The sequence below is a fragment of the Cyclospora cayetanensis genome, unplaced genomic scaffold, assembly GCF_002999335.1.
Source record: "Cyclospora cayetanensis isolate NF1_C8 unplaced genomic scaffold, CcayRef3 CcayRef3_contig_225, whole genome shotgun sequence".
Classification (NCBI taxonomy): domain Eukaryota; phylum Apicomplexa; class Conoidasida; order Eucoccidiorida; family Eimeriidae; genus Cyclospora; species Cyclospora cayetanensis.
Window position 1 is genome coordinate 1 of NW_020312176.1, and position 27,415 is coordinate 27,415.

At 53.3% G+C, this 27,415-nt stretch overlaps 5 protein-coding genes across 5 annotated transcripts; 2 read left to right on the forward strand and 3 right to left on the reverse strand.

Moving 5' to 3' along the window:
- Positions 1–18: 18 nt before the first annotated feature.
- On the reverse strand, positions 19–2,307 carry LOC34618540 (AF4/FMR2 family member 1; the record flags this gene model as incomplete). The annotated part of the gene is made up of 2 exons (XM_026338056.1): positions 298–2,307; positions 19–228 (listed from the first exon to the last, which is right to left on the reverse strand). Coding segments are annotated over exons 1-2 (2,220 nt in total), but the record flags the coding sequence as incomplete, so codon positions are not given.
- A 2,348-nt stretch (positions 2,308–4,655) lies between these two features.
- Positions 4,656–6,343, reverse strand: LOC34618539. Its single transcript, XM_026338057.1, has 4 exons — positions 5,978–6,343; positions 5,614–5,763; positions 5,218–5,432; positions 4,656–4,815 (listed from the first exon to the last, which is right to left on the reverse strand). Exons 1-4 carry the CDS (start codon positions 6,341–6,343, stop codon positions 4,656–4,658), a joined length of 891 nt encoding a protein of 296 aa, XP_026193842.1.
- Positions 6,344–7,482: 1,139 nt separating this feature from the next.
- LOC34618538 lies at positions 7,483–8,687 on the forward strand. Its single transcript, XM_026338058.1, has 4 exons — positions 7,483–7,590; positions 7,719–7,928; positions 8,102–8,248; positions 8,325–8,687. The coding sequence occupies exons 1-4, from the start codon at positions 7,483–7,485 to the stop codon at positions 8,685–8,687; spliced, it is 828 nt and encodes a 275-aa protein (XP_026193843.1).
- Positions 8,688–9,213: 526 nt separating this feature from the next.
- LOC34618537 lies at positions 9,214–16,769 on the reverse strand. The gene is made up of 10 exons (XM_026338059.1): positions 15,669–16,769; positions 13,658–15,334; positions 13,056–13,287; positions 12,149–12,422; positions 11,896–11,994; positions 11,016–11,487; positions 10,369–10,709; positions 9,915–10,150; positions 9,431–9,650; positions 9,214–9,259 (listed from the first exon to the last, which is right to left on the reverse strand). Exons 1-10 carry the CDS (start codon positions 16,767–16,769, stop codon positions 9,214–9,216), a joined length of 4,698 nt encoding a protein of 1,565 aa, XP_026193844.1.
- Positions 16,770–21,991: 5,222 nt separating this feature from the next.
- Positions 21,992–22,668, forward strand: LOC113147443 (ice-structuring protein 4-like). The gene is made up of 3 exons (XM_026338060.1): positions 21,992–22,103; positions 22,251–22,336; positions 22,555–22,668. Exons 1-3 carry the CDS (start codon positions 21,992–21,994, stop codon positions 22,666–22,668), a joined length of 312 nt encoding a protein of 103 aa, XP_026193845.1.
- The last annotated feature ends 4,747 nt before the right edge of the window (positions 22,669–27,415 follow it).

Sequence of the window (27,415 nt, forward strand, 5' to 3'; positions counted from 1 at the left end):
CATCTTGAGGCCAAGTGCCTTAGCAGCAGGAGGCGCCGGCTTGATCAGCACTGCTGCCTTCACACCTTCAACGCCTTCCTTCTTCTCCTCAGCCTCTCCCTTTCCTGCCTCACCCTCACCCTCAACCACTACTTCCTTCGCCTCGCTCACTCCAGCAGCCGCTTTAGCCTTGACAGCAGGAGGAGGAGGCATCTTGAGGCCAAGTGCCTTAGCAGCAGGAGGCGCCGGCTTGATCAGCACTGCTGCCTTCACACCTTCAACGCCTTCCTTCTTCTCCTCAGCCTCTCCCTTTCCTGCCTCACCCTCACCCTCAACAGCTACTTCCTTCGCCTCGCTCACTCCAGCAGCCGCTTTAGCCTTGACAGCAGGAGGAAGAGGCATCTTGAGGCCAAGTGCCTTAGCAGCAGGTGGCGCCGGCTTGATCAGCACTGCTGCCTTCACACCTTCAACGCCTTCCTTCTTCTCCTCAGCCTCTCCCTTTCCTGCCTCACTCTCACCCTCCACCACCGCTCCTTCCCCTTTGCTCAGTCCAGCAGCTGCTTTAGGCTCTGCATACGGGACCCTCGTGTGTTTTGAGAGTGATGTAGGAAGTGCATTGGTCGTCGTTTTCTTTGTGTGGTTTATGGCTTGGACGATTGGTACGTGAGGGGTGTTGGGGTCATCCTTGGTAATCGTGTTTTGTGTGCCTATACTCGTATCTGTTGTGCCTTCTGCGCTCTCTACATTCTGAGGTGATAGGGCGCTGGTGGCTGTTTCCTCATTGCGTTTTGCAGGTGGTGCCTGTGGGCTTGTTTTGGCGATTGTTGCTGCACATTCAGCTGCTTTAGGGGCCTGCTGGACAAGAGTTTTTGCCTCTTCTTTGGTGTGGATTGAGGCAGTGACACCAACACTTGGCGGCGCCAGGCGTCCTGCACTGAGAGGAGGCTTTGCTTTACTTTTGGGTGCACGGCGTCCCTCTTTGCTGATAACAATGGTGGTGTTATCGGGCAGTGTACGCTCCACAAAAGTTGAGCTGTTTGATAGCTGGCTTGCCAACAGCTTCGCTAGAGGAGACGGAGAAGACTTCTGAGTTGATTCCTCAGCGGAACCTTCTTGTTCTTCAGAAGACCAGCTGGATTCAGACTCAGAATCTTGTGCAACATCCTTTTTCGAGCCAACCTCGCCTGAGGCAGCAGGTACTGGGAGTTCCGCAGCCACTTCATGAGGCTTGGAGGCCCTCACAGGCCTTGACTTTGCTCTTTTTAATTTAATGACTTCACGTACATCTAATGAATTGCTACGGAGGGTCTGAGTCTTATCTTGATCGCGTCGGGTGTCTTGTGTGGCGCCGATGGCTTCACTAGCGTGCATGAGGTCCTCAGGTGCTGCGATACAACCAGACGTAGAATCCGCCTCACCCGAGTCAGGCATCGTCCCATCCTTGAGAGAGGGTGATTCAAAGTCGCTCACAGTCTCGTAGTGCTCCTCGTTTTTCCATATGTTCCCGAGCGCTTCTGAGCTTTTGATTTCAGTGCTGCTGCCAGGACTTCGGCTCTCCGCAGAGCGCTGTTGTAGTCTTGGGGGGACAGCTGTGGAATCTTCCAGCGATTCGGCTGATTCAGAACTATAGATAGTGTTACCAGTGGTGCCAGCTTCCTCTTGCGTTTCTGTGCCCCATGTTCGACTTTGTGTGGTTTCTAGGCTTGCACTGGAACTCTGAGGAAGGATGCCGTCTGACACTCCACGCTGCGGGTTGCGTTCGCCGATCCAAGAGGCGGCCCCGTCAAGTAACCCCCATCCAAAGCTCCTAGGAGTCGCAGCATTCTCTTCAAAACTGGGCTTCCTTGCCTCTAGTGTGTCTGTGCTCTTACGTGAAGGCCCGGGTATCTCTTCGCTTGTCGAGAATTTCTCTGTAGATGAAGCCTCAGCACCACTTGAGGTACCTGTTATCTGGCCCCATAAGTTCCACCCTGACGCACCCTGAGGCGAATCTGATTGTTGCACTGCTGCAAACCCTTGCCCGCCATCTTGCACTCCTCCACTGGCTGACTCCACCGACGATAAGTGCAGGGGAGCCGGTTCGCCCTCACCTGAAGATTCTGCTTCAGATGAAGCTGAACTACCAAGATCTGTGCCTATGTTTTGCCCAACCGCAGCAAGCTGGTTCCAAAACTGCCAGGGTGAGGAGGTCTCCGGGGGTTGCTCCGGCGACTGTTTGTCTTCTTGGCTTTGACTGTGCTCGAGTGACTCAACAGAGGAGAGCCTCAGTGAAGCCTCATCCGTGTCATCAGATTCGTGCTTCTCCTCGGTAGGGGCAAAAAACCACATATTTTACGATGCGCTGTAAACCAATGAGAATTGCTCAATTTGTGGTTAATGGACTGGACTGACCAGGCAGACCATGGTGAGGAGAGCCCACAGGCGCCCACTTAAACACCTTCCACTAATAGCGAAGCAACAGAAGACGAGGGAAGTGAAAAATTAGCCTGAATTTGGTAATGCCTACAGTATGTCTCATCTGGCGTGGGCGAAGTTGGTGGTCTCCGGGTTCCGAGTTAAGGAGGGACTTCGGGAGACTGAAACCCCAGTCTAGTGGTCAATAACCCCCGTAATAGCTAAGACCTCCCCCTATGTAAAATGCGCTTAAATTTCACAGTGTGTGAACGGTTAACCAAGCCCTCAGACACTGCAACAGCGATCCGGACTGTGGACTGATGCCCCTGCAGACAGCTGGGAAGGAATGCACTGAGACGAGCTGTATCGGTGTTGGCATATTCTCGTGCTGCGCAAAATGCTAGAGCGCTTTGAGTAAAAGGCACGATCCTGAGACTCATTGCTGTCTCGATCTGCTACGGATATCACGCATTAATGTATAAATGCCGTCCGATCCGTCAATCGGCCGTACTCCATATCGCCCAGGTAGGAACCGGGGTCCACCCTCTATTGTGAGAAACCGTGGTAATGGATAGCTTTGGCCAATATAGAAATACACTAATGCTACCTGTTATTCAAAATTCTCTACTGATGGGCCTACATCTTGACCTGCAGTGATGAATAGGCAGCTGATCACTGAGTCTCGTATTCGATGAAGCACGGTACAATGCTGCACAGCATCGCGGCCCATCTGGCATCGGCTCCGAAAGCTGCTGCAAAGCTGATTACGGAATTGGCTTTCATTCGAGATGGACATTCTGTTTCTTGAGGCTGACGCATGGAATGGACCTCTACCTGTGGACCAGTTGCTCCCCGCTTCGTAAACCTTTGAGAGGCAATGGCTATGCCTTTTCTGAAAAGTACCTGTCCTACAGAGTCCTTGAGTGCAGTGCATCAGGGTGGGCCAAATCGCCACGGTAGAGTATGCAGCCTTCACCTTGGTGGTTGTAATAAGATACAGACACTTTGGTCATACAGGTTGTGCAACAGGCATGCCTAATGAACCGACCAGAAGGATCGTGAATATGAGTACATCTTTGTTCGCCATCCCACATAGATATGAATCCTTCCTTTATCAGGCCATTCTTTGAACAGTAGGAAACGCGAGGTCCCTGATACCTGAACAGATGTTGCCGATTTATCCAATAGACAAGGACGAGGCTGCTGAGCCAGCAGCTCCTCAATCCAGGAGTGTAGGCTTACCCTGTACACAGCCCTGTATTAGAATAGAGGCGCTTAACATACATAAATGATATAGAATGCGATCTACTCTATTGGTCATTACCTTAGACCAACAAAATTCTACTAGAAGCTAAGACCGCCCTACCATGAGGCAACCAGTGGAACAGTTCCACTGGCTTACATGTATTCCGTTTTAGGAAAGCAATGTACCTTCATCTGGCATTGAGATGCTTATGAATGTGACTGACAAAATATTTAGAAATCGTCCAACGCGGGAGTGAAGCAACTAGCAAGCTAGCTTCACTATACCCACTTTAAAGGCTAGCATGCTGAGTTGGGCGTTTAACGAAAAAGTAGGTTGACCGAGTGTCCCTCCCCAAGCCTCCATGAACAAACCTAAATGAAACTTTTGAAAGGGACACACATATGCACTATCAGGCTACACATATGAATATACTGAGAAGCACACAGCAAATCTGCTAACAAGCGGCCCAGCTGAAATGCCGTCATCTCACACAAGAGATAAAAATTAGCTGAGCAAAAGTTGATGTCACGGACTGTGAAAAGATTCTAGAACCGTTTGCATTGCCGTGAACAATGAAAGTCAATAGTAGATAAAATCTCCCAGGAAAACTGGTGCGACTTTTTTGACAGCATCATGTCCTTGTGTGTAAGCAAGGGCAAAGAAATTTCTCTACAACCGGAACATAAATATAGCGATTTTCATGCTTGAGCACGTAAGAGCACAACGATGCTGTCCAAGTTAATCGTTAAAGAGAAAATATGCAAAATGCGTCAGATTCCAGCATTTAAAATGGTTCTGGTACAAATCCACCGTATTTTGCTTGCTTTACCCACATATTCTTCACTGTAAGTGCCAGTGAGCACTTCGGAAAGTTTTTCCTGAGTGTCGCTGGAATGTTTGATGTAAGCGTTCTAGAATAAGGGACTTAGGTCAGAATGTATTACAGGCAGCGTACAGGATGCTTAGGAGGCCCTGCTTGTATAGTGGAAGAGCCAGTTGAGCAACGAGATAGGACCCCATGGCAAAATACTGCAAACTATTCTGCTCGTTGAGTAGCTGCTTGCACCAGTGGATGTCGGGGAGAAGGCTGGGGTGTGCCCCCCCACTTAGGCGGCAGTTCCGGAGTTTGGTGAGGCGGAACTGTCAGAATAGGCGCTCCTCTCCACTCTTCCTCTTGATGGCCTCGAGGAATGTACCTATAAAGGAGAAGATACATATCCAGCATAAGACCAAACAGCCTACAAGATGGCCGCAGCGCCCCCTGCAGGGGTATATGGCAATCGACAGAAACGTGAACGGAAAGCGGCATTCGACGCCAAGATTACAAGCTTTGAGGAGCTCCTTTACGAATCGGATATAATTAGGCAAGCTGGGGCATTGAAGCATAAAATTCGGTTCTTTATAGCAGAACCAGCTCAGCAAACTCGTCGAAAAAGGCTAAGCGTGGAATTACAGACAAAGCTGGTCGGCTGAATTCATCTGGGCACTGCAGACCGTTGACGCTTCTTCGATATTCCGAGAAAAGCGCCACGCTGCTCGACCAGAATGAAGCGGTGCTTTTATGCAAGTCTCATGCGGGCATTCTGCCCAATACATACTTTATTATTTCCTCTGGTTCGTGGATGGTCCTGTAGCGAATTACTTCTTCTACAACCGAAACTTCAACAATCTTCTCTACCCACTTCTGATGGAACACCGGCTTTTCTACGATATTTTCCCTTATTTCAACTTTGGGAACCACCTTGGTATTGTATATTACCTCTGGTACCTCGACAACCCGCTCAACCCATTCAATTTGTGGGACTTCGACAATCTGTGGAGGGAGAGAAATACACTTCTGCGCATATCCAATGTGACAGGCGTGGCCCTATCAGGAACAAAACATACTGTCTACCCGCCTTCACCCAAAGTCCCTGTATAAGCCTTCTGAAAGTCAAAATGCAACAACTTTACGCACATCCAATGGATGTTCGGAAAGTCCTCCGATTTCCTACCTTCTCTATGTACTTGGGCACCAATTTAGGCACTTCAACAATCTTTTCGCGAAGCACCGGCTTCGGCACGAAAACGTCCACAGTCCGAGTGACTGGCACTTCCACCGTCCTCGTCACGACGTCTACGGGCTGGTACGCAGTAACTGCCACCTGAAAGCACACAGAAAACATACCCTCGATCTCTGTTTTCACGGAGCGCGGTGAAGCACCAATTAGGATGAGCATTGAGGACTACATCTTGGCCTACCCGAGTAGTTCTGTGAGCGCTATACTCTGTAATCTGAGAACCCTGTCATGGAAGCCACAGTCGGCAGGGACAGTATCGGCAAGAGAGTAGGACGCCGCAGACGGCCACAAAGCTCACCCATTCCCTAGTGCTCCTAGAGGATTCCGCTGGAGTGTTAAGCCCCGCGACTCCTGGACGATCTGATAATCGATCCGGAGCTGAGCTCATTGGAGGTCCAAATCGTTCCCATGCAAGCGAATTCGCTCCTGGGAATTCTCTCAAATTACCAGAGGGTGAGAGGAACAGGTCTTGGGGCGGTGTTTTCAGTGGATGACGTTCTCCACAGGAGGCCATTGGAGTCGGTGAACGACTCTCTCTGTCGTTTTCTGGTCGGCTGTCGCCGAAAACTCTACTGGGGAAAAGATCAACTGGCGGCCCATTCCACTGGCGGGAAATATCTGGCCTCGCATAACCACGTTGCCCATGCCCTCCCCGATTATCCATCTTCTGTGGACTTCAGAAACAGTTAAAGCCTCTTCATAATTGGCAGAAAATTTCCGCACGAGGGAAGATAGAGATCAGATCTCTGGCGCTGCGCAGCGCGGGGACTTCCCCCTCCCCTGCACCGGCACCGAAGGGTAGTTAACACAAAAGCGGGTGCCGTGTCTACCAAGATGGCAAACACACTGAAGCACGTGCCTGAGGCTGGCCTGTTTGGGAGGGCAAACAAATGCAGAAAAGCTGTTCCACCGAGCAGAGTTCCAATACAACTTAAATTTTATCATCCAAGCCGGGAGCTGGGGGGGAATCTCTTTAGGGCTTCTTCTTAAGATCTCTTCAGCAAAGAATTAAACTTCAGAAACAGGAATGTGCAGAAGTTTATCAATCCGTAGTCAAATAAATGGCTTCAACAGCCCTGCTCCGCTGCCCTTTTTCTTCGCCCTCCATTGCAGAGCACCCATCGCATTCGCATCTAAAGGCAATGACTAAACGCCAGAAGTTCAAGCCAGGGAATAACACCAAAAAACAATAAATAATACTGGTGGACCTGTCGTCACTTTGCTGGCAACAGCAGCCCCATGAACTTCGCAGCCTTCTTGAGTCGATTCGACGGTGGTCGCCTGCAGTATGCGGGAAAGGGGGCTTTCGAACGCAGCGGTTCACTTGTTTCGCCTCGTCGCAGTATGGTATCTGCTTCTTTTTACCGCTATTTGGTCCCAGTTTGCCGGACTATTTGAGCACTTCAAGACCAGTGCAGTGGCGCATTTGGGGCGGCCCGAGGACCAGGCTCGCTGTCGGCAGTGGGCCGCGATGCGATATACAGCGTGAATTCACAACACCATTGATCCTTGTCATTAGTACACCAAGAATCACGCATTTAAATATCTCTGGGAAGGCTGAAGGTAATCTGTGTCGTTTGCCGAGATGCCGGTCACAGTGGCCTGTTGCATCACTGCTCGTTACAAAGTCCCCAAGCGCGTGCGTTCCTAAGGCTCTAGAGCCTAACTGCATAAAAGGCATTACTGTGGAGGTACGAGCGTTCAATGGGAGAAGCCAATTGCGTTTAGAGCAGCACAATTTCACCGGGCCCGAAAGCTGTTACACTGTTACAAGTTTAACCTGAATTGCGGATCAGCACGAGAATGAAACCAGAAAGCCAGGTGCCTTCATCCTTCAATGGTTTTCCGGGGCGCAGTGGCTTACAAGGAAATCCCCCTCCTGGAGCAACTGTGCTGCAGCCAATTGTAGAAGTACGTTACCCAAATACAAACGCTTTGATCAGGCAAAGTGTTGCCCCTGCAGGTGCACAATGCCGCTTGGGAAATAGTTTCGCATACAGAACAGCCCCATCACCCATGATTGTGGTGGCCTCTCTCAGGAAAGAGTTCGCGAAGTGGTCAAAGAACGCGTGGAGAACAGGTACATCGAAGTGCCACAAGTGTACTATGTTGAAAAGGTCGTGGAGGTCCCCCGAGAAGTACCCGAGGAAAAGATCGTACGGGTTGTGAAGCCCGTGAAGAAGGAGGTCATCAAGTACGTCAAGAAACCTGTATACGTGGACAAGTTTGTTGAAGTTCCAGAGATCAAAGTAAGATGGTGTGCCCAGCGGACCTCTGCCTACGAGGATGTGTTCACAGCTGCCCCACCGTACACTCTCGAGATTAATGCTTTATGTTGTACACAGTACTTGCCTATATAGGAATACTGGGATATATCGATTTCTGGTAGCAAATGATTCTGCACCGTGTGTTGTGATTCCAGTATGTGGACAAAATAATTGAAGTCCCTCGATACGCGATAAAGGAAAAAATAGTTGAAGTTCCCAAAATACTTGTCATTGAACGCATTATTCCAGTCTTGAAGAGCTACAGAAAAGAGCAAGTAGTGTCTGTGGAGCCTGAAGCTCAAGTAAGTCCTTTGATTAGAATCGACGTAATCGTTAGATTGGGCAGAATGCGATAATGCCGTGGGGCTACTTTTTTAGAGAGGCAGAGCAAAGCCTGTGCCACTGTGCTGGCAGATACCGTTTGGCGGTGCGCTTGCGCCTGAATTAGATGCCACGCATAGGAATCAGCCCAGAGGACAACCAAATGATAGGGTTCCGAAGACTCAGGCGCTCCCTCCACTGTGGGGCCCCGAAGCCCTCTCTACAAGCTCTCCAGTGACACATGTTCCAGGACTTCGCAGAGACCCCTCAGATATGCCGCCCAGGCAAGGATCCTTTGCAACAGAAGCCACAGCGGTACGGAAGTCTGCGAGCGGGCCGCCCTTTGCCGTTGGCCCTCCGCAGTTGGGAACACCCTCCCCCCACTTACTGCATGAAAATACTGCGTCATCCATCAATTAGCCCGGTAACCGCCCAGCGATGTAGGCGCATGGAAAGACAGCATATGCTGGGAGGCGGCATACAGAAAGAGAATTATACATTTTTGGAATGAATTTGCGCACGATAAAAACTAAAGGCAGTTGCTTGATGCCCCCTGATTCAGCCCGGAGTGTTGGAGTGTCAATCTCCCAGGCGCTACTTTTCGAACCGTGTACTATCTTGTGAATGCAAATATCAACATTAAAATATTGTACACATACTGATTCCGCATCAAGCGACAATTTTACTAGCTCGTCAGGTATTCTAATTCGGATGGGGAGTGGTTGTTCGAGATGCTTTAGGGTGCCTTGACCCTTTAACATCCCTCGGGCCAACAAGAAGAAAGAAGACACTTCATTTGCCTTTTATTTAACCATGTTAAATTTCACCATCAGCTCTCTAGTGGCAAGAAAAAATGTCTCCTAGTCCCCAATACCCCATGAATATGCTGTATACAAGCAGTGCTCTGTACCCCGGCGAGATGCGGAGTAGCGCAGCCTTGGGCCGGTCATAAGTCGAGTTCAATAATGCGACTTAGGTCTTGCTCAAGCTTCCTGAAGCACAACGCATGGACGGAGAGGCTGCAAGCGCATAAGGGTCGGTTGGCCGCCAGAGTGTGCACATCTATACTTGAAAGTGGCTTCCCTAAATATAGTACACCGCTATATCTAGCAAAAACAGTTCAAAACGCGTTGATGTTGATAAATGGAGAGAGGCTGGCTTACTCTAAAACAGCATCTGCACGTTTCTTTGTCACAAAAGTGCCGCCTCCTTGTGGTGAACAAGGAGCGCCGAATGAGGGGGCCTTTAAATTGCCATCATGACGCAAGAGTTTTCTGTGGGCGAGGAAGGTGCTGACCAATGCCGCCAGCTTTGGAAAGGTGTAGAACAGCGGGAAGATGATGGGCACCGCAGCGGCGACAAACTCGCATAAAGGGCGTGACTCTGACACCCACGGACAGACGCGACCATTGCTATGCCGTTTCAGACACAAATTCGCTCTTCAGCACACGTCATCCAGCCAACAGTGCTATAATTCGCTGTTCTACACCTCCTAGCTTATTGCAGGGAGTCTGCTTTCAGGCTTTCTTTATCATGAAGTGCCGTATTCAGCCGTTTGATTAAATCGGAACAGTAGAGAAAATCATGCGTTGCAAGCCCATGGAAGCATCCTCTACCTGGCATGCCTTGCTTGCCTTCTGCGCTTACCGTGAAACTCGGAGTGCTTGATGGCCTCCAGGAATACAGCGTTTGCATTCTCTGATGCGAACGATGGATCAGTTTCGCGAGTCTCCCCAGGATATGGGCGGTTGTCTCTCAGGTCGCACGCAACACAGACTACACATTTGAGGTAAAAGAGACAGAGATCTACGCGACTCATTGGAGCCAACGCCGGGTGCACAGTAACCGTCTGATGCGCCTTGATCCGTACGCCATCCGCCGGGCTGCAACCATCGCGTGTCAGCAAGTACACATCATTAGATACACACAAGTTGAGTAGCCTCTTTTATTCACTGAACTACGCGATTTGCGAGGAATATACAAAGACGCACAGGCTATGTGTTTTGCATAGGCATGCGGGGTGGGTATGCCCGGAGAGGTTTTCTGGTGATTGGTTGCTGGCGTGGCTATGCAATGCAAATGTGCTCGCCCCGCAGCGTACTCAGACTTCGGATCATCTTGCAACGTCGAGACGGGGGTGCCAGCTGTATTCCCTTGTTCTGATGTTGCATCTTTCCCTCTTCCCTCAGACTTTGTTTCCCAGAAAAAGGCAGCATTCTGCCGGAGCAAACGGCAAAGAAGAGGCAACAGACGTTGCACTTCTTTCGTGCACCGACAAACCTGATCGACTGCTTCGAGGGAGAAGCCGGAGGCGAAGAGGGCATCAAGGCTCTGAGGTCTCCTGTTCGCCTGCCGGTCCAAAAATCTTCCCACCAATTCCCATACTGCTTCGTCTTCTGCAAAGCAACAAGCCTCTATCACAACCTGGAAGGCAGCTGTTTCCTGCGAACAGACATACACAACCGTCAGCTCCACGTGCATAGCAGACTCCGCAGCCTACAGCGGCTCACGGCCGCTAGCCGTCTCTACGAAAGCAGCAATACTATTTTCCAGGAAATAGATAAGCAGCTTGCTCCCTATTACCCCACGGACTGCTTGCGTATCTACACCCATGAGCTGAGCATGGCACGCCACGTCTAAACGCCCGGATCCCGTAGGACCGACGCTAGTTGGAGGCGCACAATGGGGTTTTCCAAGGGAAAGCAGAGAAAACTTTCATGTAACAATCTGACTTGAATTAGGGCATACCTGTAGCTGTACGATTTCGTCTGCTGCTATTGGCTCGGGTAGACGCCCTGGAAGGGCCGGAGGCCCCATGTAAGCGTATGTTTCTAATTTTAGCAAGAGCGTTAGGATGACTTCAGCCAAAACGTTTGCTGTCAGCAGCTTCAGGATCACGTCCGCGGGAAGGTGGAGCAAGAGGTTCAGAGGATTTTGGATGGTGCATAAGTAGTGCGCATCAAGCATGGCCTCTGTAAATCTGGGAACCTCGGGAACGGCCTTCAACGGAAGCTCTGCAGGGACGTCCTCGGCAACAGGGCTCCAATCCAGGCTGCGAGAGGGCTTGGGGGGGGATTCACCATGCCGTTCAAAGAAAGCATCGATTAAGCAGCACACAGCGGCAGCAACACCAGCCAGAGGTTCGCTTGCCAGATACAGCTGCAACTCCTCACAGTCAGCCTCGAGAGTCGCAGCCGTTGCGGAAGACTGCAAACAAGCCCTGAAGCACGGGAGCATTACCAAGCACAAATTCAACCAAAAGCGCTCAGGGCCTGCTGTGGATAAGGCGCAGTTTATCCTTCACCAGCTACAAATAAAACCTGTACGTATTCAGTCTGCTGTGCAGCCCTGAGGCAGATGCAGGCGTTGCCGCATATGGAGCTTAGGGCAGCATGGCTGTCCAGGAGGAGCCATTCCAAACGAAATGGGTAGCACCGTGTCATCTACATAGCAGGATGATCAAAATAGCGTCACGTCTCAAACGAATCAAAGAGCGAGAGAGAGAAAAGGACAGAGAAGGGGGGGATGGCTTTCTGTGAGCCGTGTAGTGCCTTGCCTGCACAATCGTCGGGTCCAAAGGGAGACTCGGAGTTGCACTTCAGCCGCCGAAGGCAGTCGCAGATTCTGCCGCAATTCAAAGGCGTCCGGGGTGTCGTGCTTGCAGGCGAGATTTCCAGCGGTCCAGGTGGCAAGGGGGAAAGGTTCTAATGCAAGGCTTGCTGCTGCCCTGAGCAGACGGAGGGGCACAAGCTGGAAACGCGGGCTTTGCGCAAGTGAAGCAACAGCATGCAGCAAAGGCGGTACGGTGGGGCTCTGCTATAGAGAATTGGGGGAAGGCTATCGATCTAGGAAAATATCGTTTTTGTGCAATTAGAGAGCACCTGGAAATGGGGTCTGCCAAGTCGGCTTCGGCGAGAGCAGCGGGATGCAGATTTTCGCAGGGCAGCAGCTCTGAAGGGGTGAGAGGAGGCAGAGGGCCCTCAAGAAGGGATGCCTCGGGCAGGCAAGACTGCAGAGCCTCCGAGAATAGCCGCAGCATCCCATGGCTCAAGGCGGGGCTGACAGAGAAGCAGCACAGAACGAGAAGACCCCGCACAAACAGTGCTTCCGCGAGCAGAGCATATGAGACAGTCAGATTCGCAAGCAGTGAAAATCCTGAAAGAAGAAGTCACGGCTGGACAAGGTACGGTTAGAGACCGGACGCGACGGGCATGAAGGCTGAAATGATGGCAAGAGAGGAGAGCAGAGCAGAAAATTTGGAGTCAAATCATGGGGAGCAGAAAAAACAGGATGAAAATAGGATGGGAAGGAGAAAACGCACTGGGAAGACACAAAGTGGACAGCCGAGTGCCACGGCAAGGAATGGAGCCGGCGTAGATACCGGCCGTCACGAGCTGCAGCCAAGACACCATAGGATAAAGACAGACGAGCAAAGCGTCATCCACGCTGGAGAGGTAGTGGAATGGACGTTTGTAGAGAGGTGCCCTTACAGCGCCTTCAGGCCACACCAAATGCACGCGAACTGCAGGGATGTGAAGCCACACCAGCAGCAAATGACCCAGCAGCGAGTGCAGCAGCAGTGCAGCTAGCAAGACGCGAATCTACAGGTGGGGCATTTGGCTGCGGCCAGCCGCTGCACAGCGCCGAATGCGGAGCTGCCAAAGCCAACTGACACGCTGGGGTGTGCAGCAGCCAACAGACGCACACACAGCTGCATCGCCAGGTGCCGCCGAAGTGGTGATAACTGCAGTAGATAGAGTAACTGTCGACATTTGCTATGGGTGCTGCGGCTTGAAACTAGCCATGCCAACGCCAAAGATGTAACAGACAGCTCACCCCTGAAGTAGGGAATACTGTGCATTCTTGCGACAAGATACAGGAGCATCAAAGCCAAGCAGCTGCAGGCCACGCCTTCCCGTTCGGCTGCTGCAGCCTCTATCCCGCCTAGGAGAGACGCTGCGGCAGCCCCGACGCTGGGAAATGCATGGCGTTGCAGGGCAAGCAGCACAGTGGGGTAATCCTGAAACGCGACGCAACATGCCGCAAGCTGGCGAGTCATTTAGGAGCACTTAGAGCACACCCCAGAGCCAATCAAAGCCCGAATTCACGCAGAACAGCCCATACACCGTCAAGTGCAAGGAGAGACTAGAGGACTAGGCGTGCAGACAAGTACTAGAAGTGCAACAGGCGTTTGCTGCTGCATCACGGAGACGGAGACGCAAACAAAGGCACAAACTATACTAAAGCAGACGCATGTTGTGCATACACAAGCTATGGGGCACCTCCGCCTGTAGAGTTGCCCCGAATAGGAGGTTTGACTCGACGCGCTGAGGGGAAGTGACCATGAGATGTGCTTGCTTGGCATTTTGTACGCTGCTGCTGTTGCTCACTAGAGGAGACCAAACAGTAGGGATGAGAACTTTGGCAGTAGGTGCCGTGTGGCCTTCCAAGAAGGTGGCAAAGGAAGCGACGAGATGCATCCACCGCTGGAGGCCCCCGTAGGGAAGTCCAAAGAAGCCTCCTCCCTCTCCCTGCCCTTGCTGTTTCAGAACCTCTCGAGGAGAAGAGCACAGAGCGGCAGCAAACGCTTCGCGTCCGCACTGACACACGAAGAGCAGGCACTGCAGAGAGAGCAGAAAATCAGGGCCACTCTCCTGGGCCTCTCCCTCCTTTGCCTCCACCTCTTCGCCCCCGGCGCAGTATGAGGGGACAGAGAGCCCCTCCTCCCACAGCGATCCGCAAGAAGCACGGGAGCTTTCGACATGATCCGGGGGTGAGTCGCTCAAAGGCGACAAAAGATCGGTGAAAGAAGCCGCTGCTGAAGAGATGTGCGCGGTGAGAACCTCTCGGACGGCCTCGTTCTCCTCGTGCTGCTGGAGGGGGGGCTGCGTTGTCTGAAGGCCCCACGCCTGCCAAGCATCAAGGAACCCCTGAAAGACGAACGCGAAGAGCGAGTGGTTGGCGGCTCGAAGAGACAGGAAGGGCGAAACTGGCAGCGTGCGCGGGAGGAGGCTTCTGAGAACTGCATGTATCTCTTCGCTTGACGAGAGGGGGCCCACGAGGGGCGGCCCAACAGACACCAAAGGAGGGGGGCCCCCAAGCCCCTGACTGTAGAGCAAAACCCCCAGGCGCTGCGTCAGCTCTTCCCACGTGTCCTGGTGCCGAAGGCTCTCGCCCAGCATGAGACTGCAAGCGCTTGTGAGGGCCCCCACCTCGGCCTCCCTCTGGGGGCCCCTCTCTGCCCGAAGGCAGCAATGCCGCAACCCAAGTAGTGTCGCATGGGCCAGGGATGCACGCAGACGGGACGCTGTCCGTGCATGCGCCTTGTTCAGATCTATCAAGCCGACAATCTCAGCTACAGCGAAAACGCCCCACGTGGCTCCACACAGGTCGTAAGGCGTCACTTTGGTGAGCTCAGTGGCCAAAGCAGCCGCTACCTCTGAGCACGGAGGGCCCCCTTCCCCTACCACCTCTGTGGCTGCTTCCTCTAAAAAATGCAGTAAGGCATCCGCAACAGCCGTCTCTTCGGTCAGCTGGACTGGCACGTCTCCGCCTCCCCTCGCGTGCGAAGCTCCTGATGCATCGGGCGCTGCTGATGAAGCAGGAACAGCAGCTGCTGCGGCCAAGAGTCGCTGCGTTTGTTGTTTCTCATAGTCAAAGCAGAAGACGTAGTAGCTCAGCAGCAATTCGGCCTTGTGGTGCGGGGGGCCCCCTTTCCTTCTGAGAACGGCTCCCAAGAGGCCTGGTTTGAGGGCCCCTTGATGTCCGTGGGGGTTGTCTGCCCTGGAGAAAGCTCCCGGAGGGGCCCTAAGGGCAGCCAGCGACAGCGTCTTACGCGCAGCCGCATGCAGCAGCGTCTCGGCGGAAGGGGCCAATGCGAGCTGAAGAGCAGCTACGGGCGAGGAATGAAGAGGGAGGTCTGGGGAGGACAGAGAAGCAACCAGAAGCGTAGACAAAGAAGGGGAGCAGCTGCCTATGCACCCCAAAATGAGGGGAAATGGTGATCCAATTGAAAACGAAGAGAAGCGCAGGTGCTCTATCAGCACCTCGATGCACTGACTGGCAGCCTGAAGTACAGCACACAAGGGCCCCAGATCTGAAGCTGTTGTGCTGCAAATAGACAAGAAAGACGTCTGTGCAGCTCTCCACGTCCCTCCTATGGGGGAAATTTGGAGGCGTCTGCTAAGGCTGTCCACAGAAATCGACCCCCTAGGGTGTAACAAAGTATTCGCGGTATGCTCTGAAGACAGAGGCGCAGGGAAGGTCTGCTGCACAAGACCAAGGAGAGGGAGTGTGGAGCTGCGAAGTTGTACTCCGTCGGCTTAGGGGATGCAAGCTGACTCATGAGGAGTCGTTAGGGCGTTTAAGCCTATTGGATGTTTGAGAAATTGGAATGCTTACAGCAAGCGCTTCCTCAGAAGAGGAGCTGTTGAGAATGACGGCGAGGAACGGCTTCGCCAGGTTGAGGCCTGGCTCTGCATAGGGGGTTCCGAGCAAGAACCTGCTGAGCGCATCTCCTGCCCGTTCGTTTAAACCCTCTGGCGGGTAGTTTTTTGAAGCGTATTGCCACTGCCAAGAAACAGCTTCCGCGCAAAGATGCAGCGCTGCTTGGCGAGTCGCTCGTGCTGACTGCGTTGTTGCTAACTGTGTTGCCGGCTTGGTTCCAGCGTGTGCCGCCGACACGCTGGATGCTGGGGAGGGGCAACTAGACGCTGGAGCTGAGCTTCCGCTTTTTGAGGTAGAGAATTTTCTTTGGCTCGTACCAGGTCGTTTATGCCCGTGTGGCTGCTGCTGCGGCTGCAAAGGGTGCTTCCGGCGAGTTCCTACGGGGGCGGCTTCAGACGTTAGAGGAGCAAAAAAGGCACCTGTGGGCAGGGAAGGATAAAGGACAGGCAGGAGTAGCGGCAGCAAGGGCCCCCACGCCTTCATGCCAGAGGCCACAAAAGCGTGTTTTGCTGCGGTACCAGCAGCAGCGGCAGCGGCGAAGCCAGCAACATCGGCAGTAAACCTCCGTAAGGCTGCATCCAATGCACACGCATTAGTGAGCGATACAGAGGGTGCTCCCGAGGGTTCCCCCCCGCAAGCCCACAAGCAGGTATACGGATGATTGGCTTCGTTTTGCAGCTCTGTGGAGGGGCCCTCATCAGGCCTTGACGAGGGACTGTCTTGAAGCAAAGGGGCATGTCTTTCCTGAAGAGCTTCTGCCTCAGCGGATGAAGGTGCTCTGGCTCCTGCTGCCTCCGCGTGCTCGCGCTGTTCGGCGGCCCTTGCTGCAATACGGATCAACTGCCTGCATGCATGCACCTCCTCGAGGGGAAAGCGAGATAGGATAGCCTTGAGGCTATCAGGAGGAATGGTGTACCAGTCGTGCAACTGCACCAGCAGAAGGAGACAGCAGCACAGCAGCCTGAGGGGCGGATGCTGCTCCTCTTGATTGGGCTTCTGCTGCTGGAGAATGCCAAAGAAGTCTCTGAAATGAAGGTACCCTAAGATGTCATTCATTTTGAGAGATATGTTTGCGGCGTGTTGGCAGCCTACTAGAAGCCCACACAAGGCCCTGGGGAGGGAAGGGCCCTAGAGGGGAGAAAAGGGCCCTTCTCCCCCCCCTTGCATGCTATGTGTTGATGCTGCCTCAGCATAGAAGGGCTAACGGAGGGGGACTGAGCGCAAAAGCTGCATATGCTGCCTAGGGAATTCAAGAAGAAGGCCCACGCAGGGGTAGACAATGGGCTACCCCTTCTGTTCGTACTAATTCTTCCCGCTTGTCCTCATTTGGACAGAAGAATACTGGTGAAATAGAATCAGAGCGTTCCAAGGCCTTCCAACTAATGGGGGCCCCCGGGTTTGGGTGGGCCCTCTGTAGGGGGCCCCCCAGGACAGGGCCCCCAACAAAGGGTGCAGCCATTCTGTATCCTCACCAAAATTTGGAGCAGCCACGAGCATTGTTACAAACGGCTATAAACGGTGCTAGGACATGTTGCGCGGCTGTGTTGGAAGCAAAGGGATTCGTTATGCGCGTGGAATGTCCTATGGAGCTTAGATGGAAGTGTCTCCTGGGCTGTTTACTATTACGCATACTTAAAACTTTGCAAAAAGCCTTTGAATGTTCTCGTCACTTAAGGAGGCGTGTATGGAAGGATAACCGGATTTAGCGTGCAATGCACACACTTGTCCATTGTGAAACAACGGCTTAACAGAGTTGGGAGGGCATTGCTAGCTTGAAATGTTATCGTCAGAGAACTGGGGTAACAGAGCTATTTTGCAAGCATGAAAACAGCTCGTACAAATGGAGGCGCGCACACTCATGTGCTTTCGTAAACATGTGCGTATGTCATGTTGGTGTCCTCTTTCCTGCATATCGTAGGTCTTCCAAATTGCTGTGCGTATTTCTGCGTCCGCAATATGCCAAGCCACCTGTATATTCATGGAAGAACAATATGGAGCGGTGTATTTGGATGCGAACCCCAGCACGAACATGACTTCGCCGAGATGTGCACTGTCTTGCTCAGCACGCTCCATGTTCATGTAACGATACATAGCAAGAGTGCCTGTGTATAGTTGTCCATGCGAATACATGCATTCGCATCTGCTACTTGGAAACCTGCCGAATGGGCGGATGCCATGAGGGCCACCCTCAAGACCCAGCCCTTTAGGGCATTCAGCGCAAGCTCCATGCTTATATCACTCGAGGATTGCGCGTTCTTGCTTTAAACCCCCATAGTACAGGAAATTCACGTAAAAAACGACGTTCTCGCAAGGGAAGGCGATAAAGCATTGGCACACCGGGCAGAGAGACACGACCTATCGGAGACGCTTTGCCTTAAATAATGATTGAATTGGCGGCACCACGTGAAAAGATTGACAGACTCACAGAAAGAAAAGTGAACTGCGTTTTTCCGTGGCCGTCCTGACGGCCAGGTTCTCTTATTCACTTCGTTTGAGCGGAGGTCTCAGCAGCGTTACTAACGTGTACTGGATCTTCCCCCTGCGCAATGCGCCTATCTGCCTTCTTCTGCCGTAGGTGCTGCTACCCATCCTGCCAGTGTGGAAGAACCCACATCAGCAGTCAAGGCATGTGCAGTGCTGAGCAGCCAGCCCAGTTGGATTGTTGACTGTCTCCAGCCCCCGGAATGTCACCCCTTGGCCTCTGGCACGGTCCCTGCCATGCTGCCATTTTTTCGTAATTTTGTGAGAAACAGCGAGCCGCAGTTGTCAGCACGGAAGCTGCAAGGTGCACGCTTTCTAGCGATGCCCCCTCCTTGGGGTCCTTTTAGGCCTACAGACTCCTGAGTGGGCATGAAATTACAACGCACTGCGGGGTTGTCTTGCTGAAGCCCGAAATCGTGCCCATTGGAGATGTGGTGGAGGGGCTTCATGCACACCTGTACTCTAGCAGTTGGTGTGCCGGGAAGCGCTGGGAAGCAGTTCTTGATTTTTTTCTAAGCAGCGCTCATTTCGGCTGTAGTGAAAAAAAGCCGGTATCTTAACATTGGTGGGACAGAGTATAGGCACGCCGTGTTGTTGGGGATTTTGTGAAAAAGATTTGAAGTACAAAATTCTGGTGAACTTTCAGCCAAGAAAACTCACGATTCTGTCAGTACCACTCCTAGTGCGCAGGCAGTTCTCGAAGACTCACTGGTAGCCTGAGCGTGATGAGGCTATAAAAGCAGCTCCCTCTACGAAGACCTAACACATCTGGACGTAGCGGGGGCGTTCTACACGTGAAACCCCCCCCCGTCCCCTAGAGGCTACTAGAACAGAAGCTCACCTTCACTTCAACGGAGTCGCAAGGCGGCTCATAAACAATAAAGCGATAGTTTGTATACTCTGGAGAGAGGGTAGTCAGACTCTATTTTCCAGGCAGACATACCCCAGAGGAGGCCCTCAAGACTAAAGCACATCCCACCCCAGTGGACGCTCATTGCCCTCTGGAGACGGCGGGAGAAGGGCCGCAGAAGAGGCCACTGCGGCGAACTGTCGCTGCTTCACCTGGTGGCACTCCCACCCGCGATGAAGAGCTTCAGTGGCGGCGGCGGCGGACGGAGAGGAAGCCGTGAAGGCTGCTGAAGTGCCATCGGCCTCAAGCATATCGCCGTCTTGCACGGGACTGTGCTGCTGCTGAGCAGCAGGCATGGACGCGTGCTGCGATTGAAGATCCTGCTGCTGCGGTTGCTGCTTCACGAGGAGCCACGGACTGCGCTTTGGGCCTTGCTGCCTCCAGGTAGCCTGCGGGCTGCCTCCCGCGCTGCTGTTGCAGCTCCTGCTGCTGCAATCCCCCGCGAGCGTGTGCCTTGGCCGCTTAATACCCCTCCCTTTGGGGGCGGACGGCCCCATAAGACTCCTGTAGACTATGTGCGACAGTGAGAGCTTGCCCAAGGCTTCCGGCGGGGGGCCCGCCTGAGGGCCCTCAGGGGTTCTCGATCGGTCAAAGGCTTCAGGGAGACTCTCCGCAGGAGGAAATCCCATCGCCCCCGGAGGCACAGACCTGCTAGTAGCGCTGCTGGTACCGACGCGGTTGCGCCTGGCTACGCCGCCACTCTTATCCTCCACAGAGGCTGCCTTCCGGTTGCTCGAAGAGTGAGGCTCGGCCGTCCCTGGGCAGCCCTTGAAAGGCACACGGCCCCCAAAGCCCCCGAAATTCCTCCGCAAGTGCCTTGGGGAGCGCGGCGGCGTCAGGGAGAAAACGCATTGCGGCAGAAGGACTGCTTGAGTGTTCGCGAGAAACGCATAAAAGACTTCATCAAGGCCCCTCTGCAGGCAGCACAGCCCCTTGGAGAGACGGCGATCTATAGTTGCCGCTGCTTCAAGAAGCGCGGCAGCAGCTGGAGCCCCCTCCTGCGTCGGTGGATGCGCAGTTTCCTCTCGCTGCTGCTGTGATGGCTCGCCGCGCTGCTGCAACGCGTCGGGTTGCTGCGGCTGCTCCGTGGCCATAAGCCTCGCAGCTGCCCCTCTCAACTGCTGCATGTACCGACACAGCTCGGCGGCTCGCCGAGGCGCTGAAAGCGCTTGCTGCAGAAGCAGCAGAGCAACTTCCTCAAATCGTCGAGGGCTGTGGCTCGGGGGGCAAGCTGCATCCCGTGAGCGCGCAGCGTTGTCTGCACCACTGCACTCCGCGGAGGGAGGGACCTGGTCAGCCGTCGTACCCCCTGCCGCTGCCTCTGCAACTTCCGATTCGCATGCAGCCCCAGCTGCGAGAAGGCTCAAGTCGGGCTTCAAAGGGGCCTCACTTATTTCATGCGTTGGAATCGCCAAATTCGAGGCCTGCTTAAGGTGCCCCTCCGCACTACCCAAGTCATCTCCTAAGGGCTCGCTGGCTTGGCAGTCTTGCTCCATGCCTCTGAGGAAAACTGGAATCGTCCTAATAAGGGGGAGAGGACAATGCAGACCTCGCACACCCCGACGCCGAAGACTCAACGGCCTCTCCGATGGGGATGCTGGTGCTGCAGCTTCTTGCTCCAGGGTTGCTGCTGGCAGCGAAGCACCGCCTTCTACCACTGTAACCTGCTGCGTCGCAGGGGAGGCCCCTCTTGCTGCCCCACGTTTGGACCCTATAACGGGGCAGCAATCGGCGAGAGAATCATATATGCATTCAAGGGCCTCTGCTACCGCTGCACCCTCAGCAGCAAGCTTAGAGGCGATGCAACAGGTAAACTGCCCTAGCACCTCTTCGTCTGCCGAAGACGCTGCTGCAGCCTCGTCTCCAAAAGCTGCAGTTCCTAGTCCCCCCCCCGCAGATCCTGCAGGCGCTGGTGATGCACTCTCCGCTCCTGACACTTCTGGACCGCCGGTGCCTGCAAGGCCTGACGCAGATACAGAGCCACACGCCCCCTCTGCTGCATCTTGCCGATCCTCCTGCCGCTGCCCGTTGCGTTTCAAAAGTCCGTTTCTCACTGCTAGAGCGGCAGATTGGGCCTTGTGCAGGCTCACAGCTTCTGCGCATCTGCTACATTCTTCGAAGAACGCTCTCGACTCTCGCTCGGCTGAACCCAAGAGCTCCTCCAAGCTCTTCGCCGCTACGTTCGTCGCTCCGTTTGTCCCTTCTGTCGCGCCCGCAGCGTCACACCCTGCAAGCCCCAGCCGGCTAACTGCTAAACGCGTTTTCGTGGCTTCTTCTCCTGCCACCACGTCCAGAGCGTCGGACATGGAGGCAACTCGCTGCAGTAAAGCCGAGGCTCCTTCAGGCTCTGGCCCCCCCCCCCCGTTGCCTCGAGCATGCAGTCCTACACCGGGAGTCTTCCGGTAGCTGCCCCATCCATATAAGAGCGACTGTGGGCTACAGGCAGGAGCCGTCGCAACGCGTGCAGAAACTTGCAATAGCGCCTCCCTCGCCGCTGCCCAGCCTTCCCCTGGGGGCCCAGAGAGGGCCCCTCGACGCCCGTAGGGGCCCATAGAGGCCTCGTGGCGGCAGCGGAGGGAGGGGGCCTCACATGAGCCATGGGGGGCCTCACGCTGCAGCCCATCACAGCCACCGGCGCTGTTGCAGACGTCGCAGGGGCCCCTCCCCCAAGGAGCACAGCAAAACTTGCCCTTAGATGTGGGCGCCTCCGCAGTTCCAGCGTCAGCAGATTCTCCATCAGCCTGCGCAGCATGCGCTGTAGCTGCATGCAGAGGAGCTGGAGCTGCAGCTTCAGATGCGGCCTCCTCAGACGTAACGTGTGACGCTGGCTGCTGCTGCTGCTGCTGCTGCTGCTGCTGCTGCTGCAGAAGTTCTTTCCACTCTTGAGATGCATCATGCTTCTGCAGCTTCGAGCCCGGAGGCTGCTGCTGTACCCGCGGCTGCTGCTGCTGCTGATGTGCGTGGTGCTGCAGCAGCTGCTCGGGATACGAGTGAGGCAGGTGTGGGCTCAGTGGGAGTCGAAGCAGCTGATCTTGCTGCTGTTGGAGCTGCTCCAGTTGCTGCTCGTGATGCTGCTGGCGAAGCAAATGCATCTGCTTCTGCAGCAGCTGCAAGCGCTGTTGTGGTTGCTGTGGCTGCAATAACAGCTGCTGCTGCTGTAACTGCTGCAGATGCAGAAGCTGCTGCAGTTGCTGCTGCTGCGGCTGCTGCCTTTTTTGTTTCTGCTGTTGCTGCTGCTGTTGCTGCAAAAGATGCTGATGCTGTAGCAATTGTTGCAGCTGCAGAAGCTGTTGCTGCTGCAACTGTTGCTGCTGTTGCAGATGTTGCTGTTGCTGCTGCAACTGCTGCCGTAGATGCTTCCCCTGCTGGTGCTGCTGCTGGTTTTGCAGTGGGTGTAACGGGGGATTGCCATGCTGGGAAAACATGAGCCCCGCAGAGAGATCCGAGGAGGCCTTTTCCGCATGTACTGCAGCTGCTTTTGCTGCAGCGCTCGGCAGCTGCTCAAGCACACCTGAGGAATCTGCCTTACCTCCCATAAAAGCCCGCCCAACAGACACGTCATAGGGGGCTTCTGCTGGAAGACAGCTGGGTTCTAGTCCGCGGCTAAGGCAGCGCAACAACTGTTCTACTCTACCGGAATCTAGATTGCCTCGTGAACCCGATACGGCTTCTGTAACTGCTTGTGCCTCAGCTGCTGACCCTGCTGTTTCAATGGACGCTGAGGAGGCTCCTGTTGTCGATTCTCTAGACGGCGGCAGAGCGGGAGGCGCCACCTGATGAGTCTGCACATCACGATTCGATACGAAAGCCCCCCTACTGAAAGGTAGAGGGGCCTCTGTGGGGGGTACGCCCAAAGGGGCCCCCGGGGGGGGGAAGCACGTCCACTTGGCGCCTGTCTGGGGGCCTCTTGGGGCGCCCGCTGCCAAAGACCCTCCAAGAAAAGGCAAGGCTGCATTGGGGCCCCTCAGGCCCAAAGAAACATCGGTAGAAGCTGTGTAAAGGGGGGAAACAAGTCCAAGGGGGGCCCCTACAGCCCGCTGGGCGCCCAGGGGGCCCCTATTCCACGGACGGCCCGGAGCACTTGGAGGAAATCCAGGGCATGCATGGTGAAGCCCAGCACGCTCCGCAGCGGCAGACTGGAGCGCTGCAGACGCTATTGACAGCCGCGCAGCAGCCGCCGCTACTTGGGCTGTAACCCCCGCGGCAGACGGCAATAGAGCCTGAGGGCCTCGTGGCAACGGCGGAGTCTGAGACGGCGTACCAGGCAAAGCCTGCGCGCGCCCCATTAGCGACGTAACGCCGTTAAAGCCCCAACACGCCTGAGGAGATCCTCTTGGGCCCGGCAGCTGCTGGCCAGCCACCTCCGATGCAGGAGAGGGGATTCCCTCCATGAGGAGACTGTGAGGCATTCAGTGCCCCACTGGTGGCGTGGGGGCCTTCAACGAAGGCCCAGGGGGCCCCTGCGCCCCCGGGGAAAGATGGCTCGCGGGTGGGACCTCCCAGCATCCGCTGCATTGCACTCAAGCTGGGGGTGGGCCCTGCCCACCGCCCGCGAGCAAAAAGGGTAGGTGAAGAGGGCCAGGTCTACGGACTTTGCACTCCTTACCCATGCAACAAAGTGAACAAAAAGGGGGTCGGTCGAGGGAAACAAGGGGTCACCCATTTATACCACAGGGCAGCGCTGGCAGGGGGGCCTGCACATCTCGTCGAACGCTACAGCCCCGAGCTTACACCGAAAATACTTTCACTAACAAATCGGAATATGGAAGGGGTTAAATCATTAGAGGCGGTAGTGGCCCTGATGGTGTACATGCAACAGACTCAGCCAGCTGCAGCCACACGGCAGGGGGGCTGCTGCTTGTGCATCCATCCACGCAAGCAGAGATATCCTCAAAGAACTTATGGCATTGCGGTTGTCTTTTCCTTTCCAATAATAACTACCAATATTTAATGTCTGTTTAGCCTTATTGTGAAGGCTTTTCAATGCAGAAGGGGAATTCTAGGCTCAGGACGGCGCGAGCAGGCAATGCCACTGATCCCCATAGCAAAACCCGATGATGTCTATGTCTCAGGCAGTCAGTCTCCCCTCAACTTAAAGAAACAAGTAGGTACCCTAGGTAGATACCTGTGAAACGCTTCCATACCCCAGATGATCCCAAAACTGTCGCAATAGGTCGTCGAACACATACTCTAGCAGCCGTACAACCAATAGTCCCTCTGTATTTACTTTTTAGGCAATATATACTAATCTATGCATTCGCGGTGGCGCACACTCGATATACAAGCTCTTTCTTAATCGTTAGAGTAAGCATGGCCGTGCGCAGTTGGCCATGGGACTGCAGGTGTGGTGCTTGTAGCGGGCTGTGTGTTGATTCATCTAGGGTCTCCCTAGAGTTACGCCTTCCTCCAGATTTAATGAAAGCGTGGTAGAAAGCGATTGAGCGTCTCGATGAAGGACTCCGCCCTTCCCCTGCCCGCCCACCTCGGAGTGTAGCCATCTTGAGGGCGTGTCGACTAGGGTGCGCGTAGCCCGACCCACTAAATACTTCAGGCATCCACAGCTAGTTGAACATAGTGTCTAGCCCATATGCGCACAGCCTTCGGTCTTACTGTAACTGAGTCCTTTACTAATTCTCACGGTTACGTAGTGTGGTAGGAAGTGTTTGATTGCACCTTGGACCGCTAGAATTACTTCTGGGAACAAGCCACCGGCGTACGAATGTAGATAGCAATGAAGCAGCACAAGTGGGCATGTTTCTTAAAGATGCTTCTTTTGAGGCCTACTAAGGAGTGCTCGTGGGACCCGACTTTCTTGCGCTTCCTAGCTAAATGCCATGAGTGGCGGAAGCGTTGGTGCCAGGGTATTTTCGCCTGCAATTACTTGTTCAGGTGTATACTATATATACGCACAACCGTGACACGTGGCAAAAAAAAAGCACCTCAGGTGTGGAATAGGCATCAGGTATTCGTCCTAGTGGTAGCATGCACTGCTACGCTCGAAGTATTTGTTGGTCCACCTAGCCTTAATGTCATTTTTTTGATGTGAGTGATGTACAACATTGGCCGATAGAGTGCACATGGGTGGGATATTCGCTCGTATACGAGTGATTCTGTCTAAAACGTCTGGTTAGCAAACCTTATCTGTAGCCTTACGTAGTTAAGAACAATTATCCGGCCATTCCTCAGATGCTTGTTGGGATGTTCAGCAAAGGTGCATTGCTGCTGCAGGAAAGTTGACTTGAATGTACCGGTAGCAAGCGTATTTTCCCGCCGAATGATAGAATGCCTACACTTCTACTTTGATTGTAGGTTGGGAGCCGCCCTTCAACCAGTTCAAAGGAATATACACTTCTGAAGGACCGTACCACCCCTAAACTGTTGGGGCCACAAACACGAGCTAATGGATTGTGATTCGATGAATAGACTCCGCTCCTACGAGCAGCTTGCTATCCTGACTTGTTGAGCCATATCTCCATGTAGTAGTAAATGTAGATCCATTAACAAGTGTATGTATCAAGTTCTTCCCTCCAGTAGTAAACGAAAGAAACGGAGCTCTAACGCATGGACTGTGATTAAAGGAAGAGTAGCGTAGTCCAGGTTCAGAAACAAGGATGCCTGAGAAATCTGGAGCTAGGTGTTTTAATCGCCTGAGCTGAATACCTCAAATTTCTTGGATGATTTCAGCTTTTGGTAGTTTTGCAGTATTATTTCGCCTGTGGGGAAAGCAAATATTTTGGTAACAGCGCTTTTCGTTCTTGATTTCCATTCTACTGGTCCTCTGCTGTGTTGATGATTGTTTTCTTGCCCTGCTTTTAAGACTGCCGTATTCTGTGGGCGCGACTGCCTGAAAGTGACAAGCTTGTTCCGTATCCGCCTCTCAGGTGGCATATATCCTATAATGGACCCATGGAGGGAAGGATTCCTATCCGCTGCCCAGATTTTAAAATGGCAAATCCATCGGTGGATGGTCGATTAAAGCGTCTAAAGTTTGTCAGCAGCAGCCAAACTACACTTTAGCTTTTTGCACTTGCAGGTGACAATTTGATCCTAGCTCACAGAAAGGGAGCCATTATATCGCTTGAGGGACGGGAGTGAAGTGCCGACGTGCAGTAATAAGAATTATGTACAAAGAATAAACCTCAAACTCAGGACAGTTTTTTTTTGCTTCAGAGTCAACTTATATGGTTTTTCACACTAGAAGTTGGAGTCTGGAAACGCCGCTAGTGGCTGAGCTCGCGGAACAGTACGCTACCCACGTGATGCTTTCAGTCTAGCGGCGAGCTTTGGGCAGCTGCCGCTTAGCGAAAATTCGCATTAAAACGCTCACCGTGGGATGCACCCGCAGATAAGCACCCTTATGAATTTTGGGGGGGGCTAATAATAGACTTCGTGTCATTTAAATGGATTGAGCTGTGAACAAGGAAATGAGAATTTAAGGCATTGGCCGTCGGGACTTGTTTATATTGGAGTGAACGTACATGCGTAATAGTGAAGAGACACACCCTGACTTTTGATTGTATGGAATTCCACTATTCATTAGTTTTTTGAACGGCTGGTCATCTCAAATACTTTGTGCCAAAAGTGAAGAGAATGAACGACGTGTACTGACGTTTTTTCACAGACTAGGCATTGCAAAGGTTGGGCGAGCTAATGCTGAGAGATTGTGACTGAAGGTCCAGTTTGGACGCGAAATTCAGGCCGCATCTCAGCTACTGCTTTAAGCCTGTGCTTAGCCAACTATAGGGGTTAATCTTTTTGTTTTAGCCTTGTAAAAATGCTGGCGAATGAGTCAGCTTTCTAATTTAACACACTACAAATGTGTAAAAGGGGCGCGTTTCGGACTGCTGCTTCCTCCGGGATCCGTACAGCAATGCAAAATGCGTTTCAGCTGACCCTCTCGAATGGCTGCAGTATTTTGTTTAGACAAAAAACGAAGCGTCCTCAAGAGAATGATTTCGAAGTCATATTTGAGCACCAAAAGGGCAAATTAAGGTTTTCTCTCCCGCGTTAGTGGGCTTCCTTCCAAAGGCCTTTTGAATAGCTCCCGAAGAACAGCAGTTTGCCACCAACGGACCAAAACAGTAGAGCACATAAGCAGAATCACACATTTAGCACAGTTGTTCGTATCAGTAACGAATCTCTAAGAACGTGCCGTTAGTCTTAAAAAGCAAAAGGTAGCTCAAGCAAAGCAATGAACGATAGAATAGGGAGACGGGAGCGAACTAGCGCGGCGAAAGGTCACCCGAGGAGCGACACCCGCCCAGTACTGCCAGCTTTAATGGCACCCTGGTCAAAAAACGATCCTAATGCA

What these genes read in the sequence shown, in the direction of transcription:
- LOC113147443 (XM_026338060.1), top strand. Translation starts at nt 21,992, where the DNA reads ATGCATCATGCTTCTGCAGCTTCGAGCCCGGAGGCTGCTGCTGTACCC. An exon ending in TCGGGATACGAGTGAGGCAG is followed by an intron (nt 22,104 to 22,250) that starts GTGTGGGCTCAG and finishes CTGCAATAACAG; the next exon opens with CTGCTGCTGCTGTAACTGCT. An exon ending in TTTTTGTTTCTGCTGTTGCT is followed by an intron (nt 22,337 to 22,554) that starts GCTGCTGTTGCT and finishes AGATCCGAGGAG; the next exon opens with GCCTTTTCCGCATGTACTGC.
- LOC34618537 (XM_026338059.1), bottom strand. Translation starts at nt 16,769, where the DNA reads ATGAATGACATCTTAGGGTACCTTCATTTCAGAGACTTCTTTGGCATT. An exon ending in CTTCTGAGGAAGCGCTTGCT is followed by an intron (nt 15,335 to 15,668) that starts GTAAGCATTCCA and finishes GCTGTACTTCAG; the next exon opens with GCTGCCAGTCAGTGCATCGA. An exon ending in CTACTGTTTGGTCTCCTCTA is followed by an intron (nt 13,288 to 13,657) that starts GTGAGCAACAGC and finishes GTCGCGTTTCAG; the next exon opens with GATTACCCCACTGTGCTGCT.
- LOC34618538 (XM_026338058.1), top strand. Translation starts at nt 7,483, where the DNA reads ATGAAACCAGAAAGCCAGGTGCCTTCATCCTTCAATGGTTTTCCGGGG. An exon ending in TTGAAGTTCCAGAGATCAAA is followed by an intron (nt 7,929 to 8,101) that starts GTAAGATGGTGT and finishes TTGTGATTCCAG; the next exon opens with TATGTGGACAAAATAATTGA. An exon ending in CTGTGGAGCCTGAAGCTCAA is followed by an intron (nt 8,249 to 8,324) that starts GTAAGTCCTTTG and finishes CTACTTTTTTAG; the next exon opens with AGAGGCAGAGCAAAGCCTGT.
- LOC34618539 (XM_026338057.1), bottom strand. Translation starts at nt 6,343, where the DNA reads ATGGATAATCGGGGAGGGCATGGGCAACGTGGTTATGCGAGGCCAGAT. An exon ending in CTAGGAGCACTAGGGAATGG is followed by an intron (nt 5,764 to 5,977) that starts GTGAGCTTTGTG and finishes GTGTGCTTTCAG; the next exon opens with GTGGCAGTTACTGCGTACCA. An exon ending in GAACCAGAGGAAATAATAAA is followed by an intron (nt 4,816 to 5,217) that starts GTATGTATTGGG and finishes TCTCCTTTATAG; the next exon opens with GTACATTCCTCGAGGCCATC.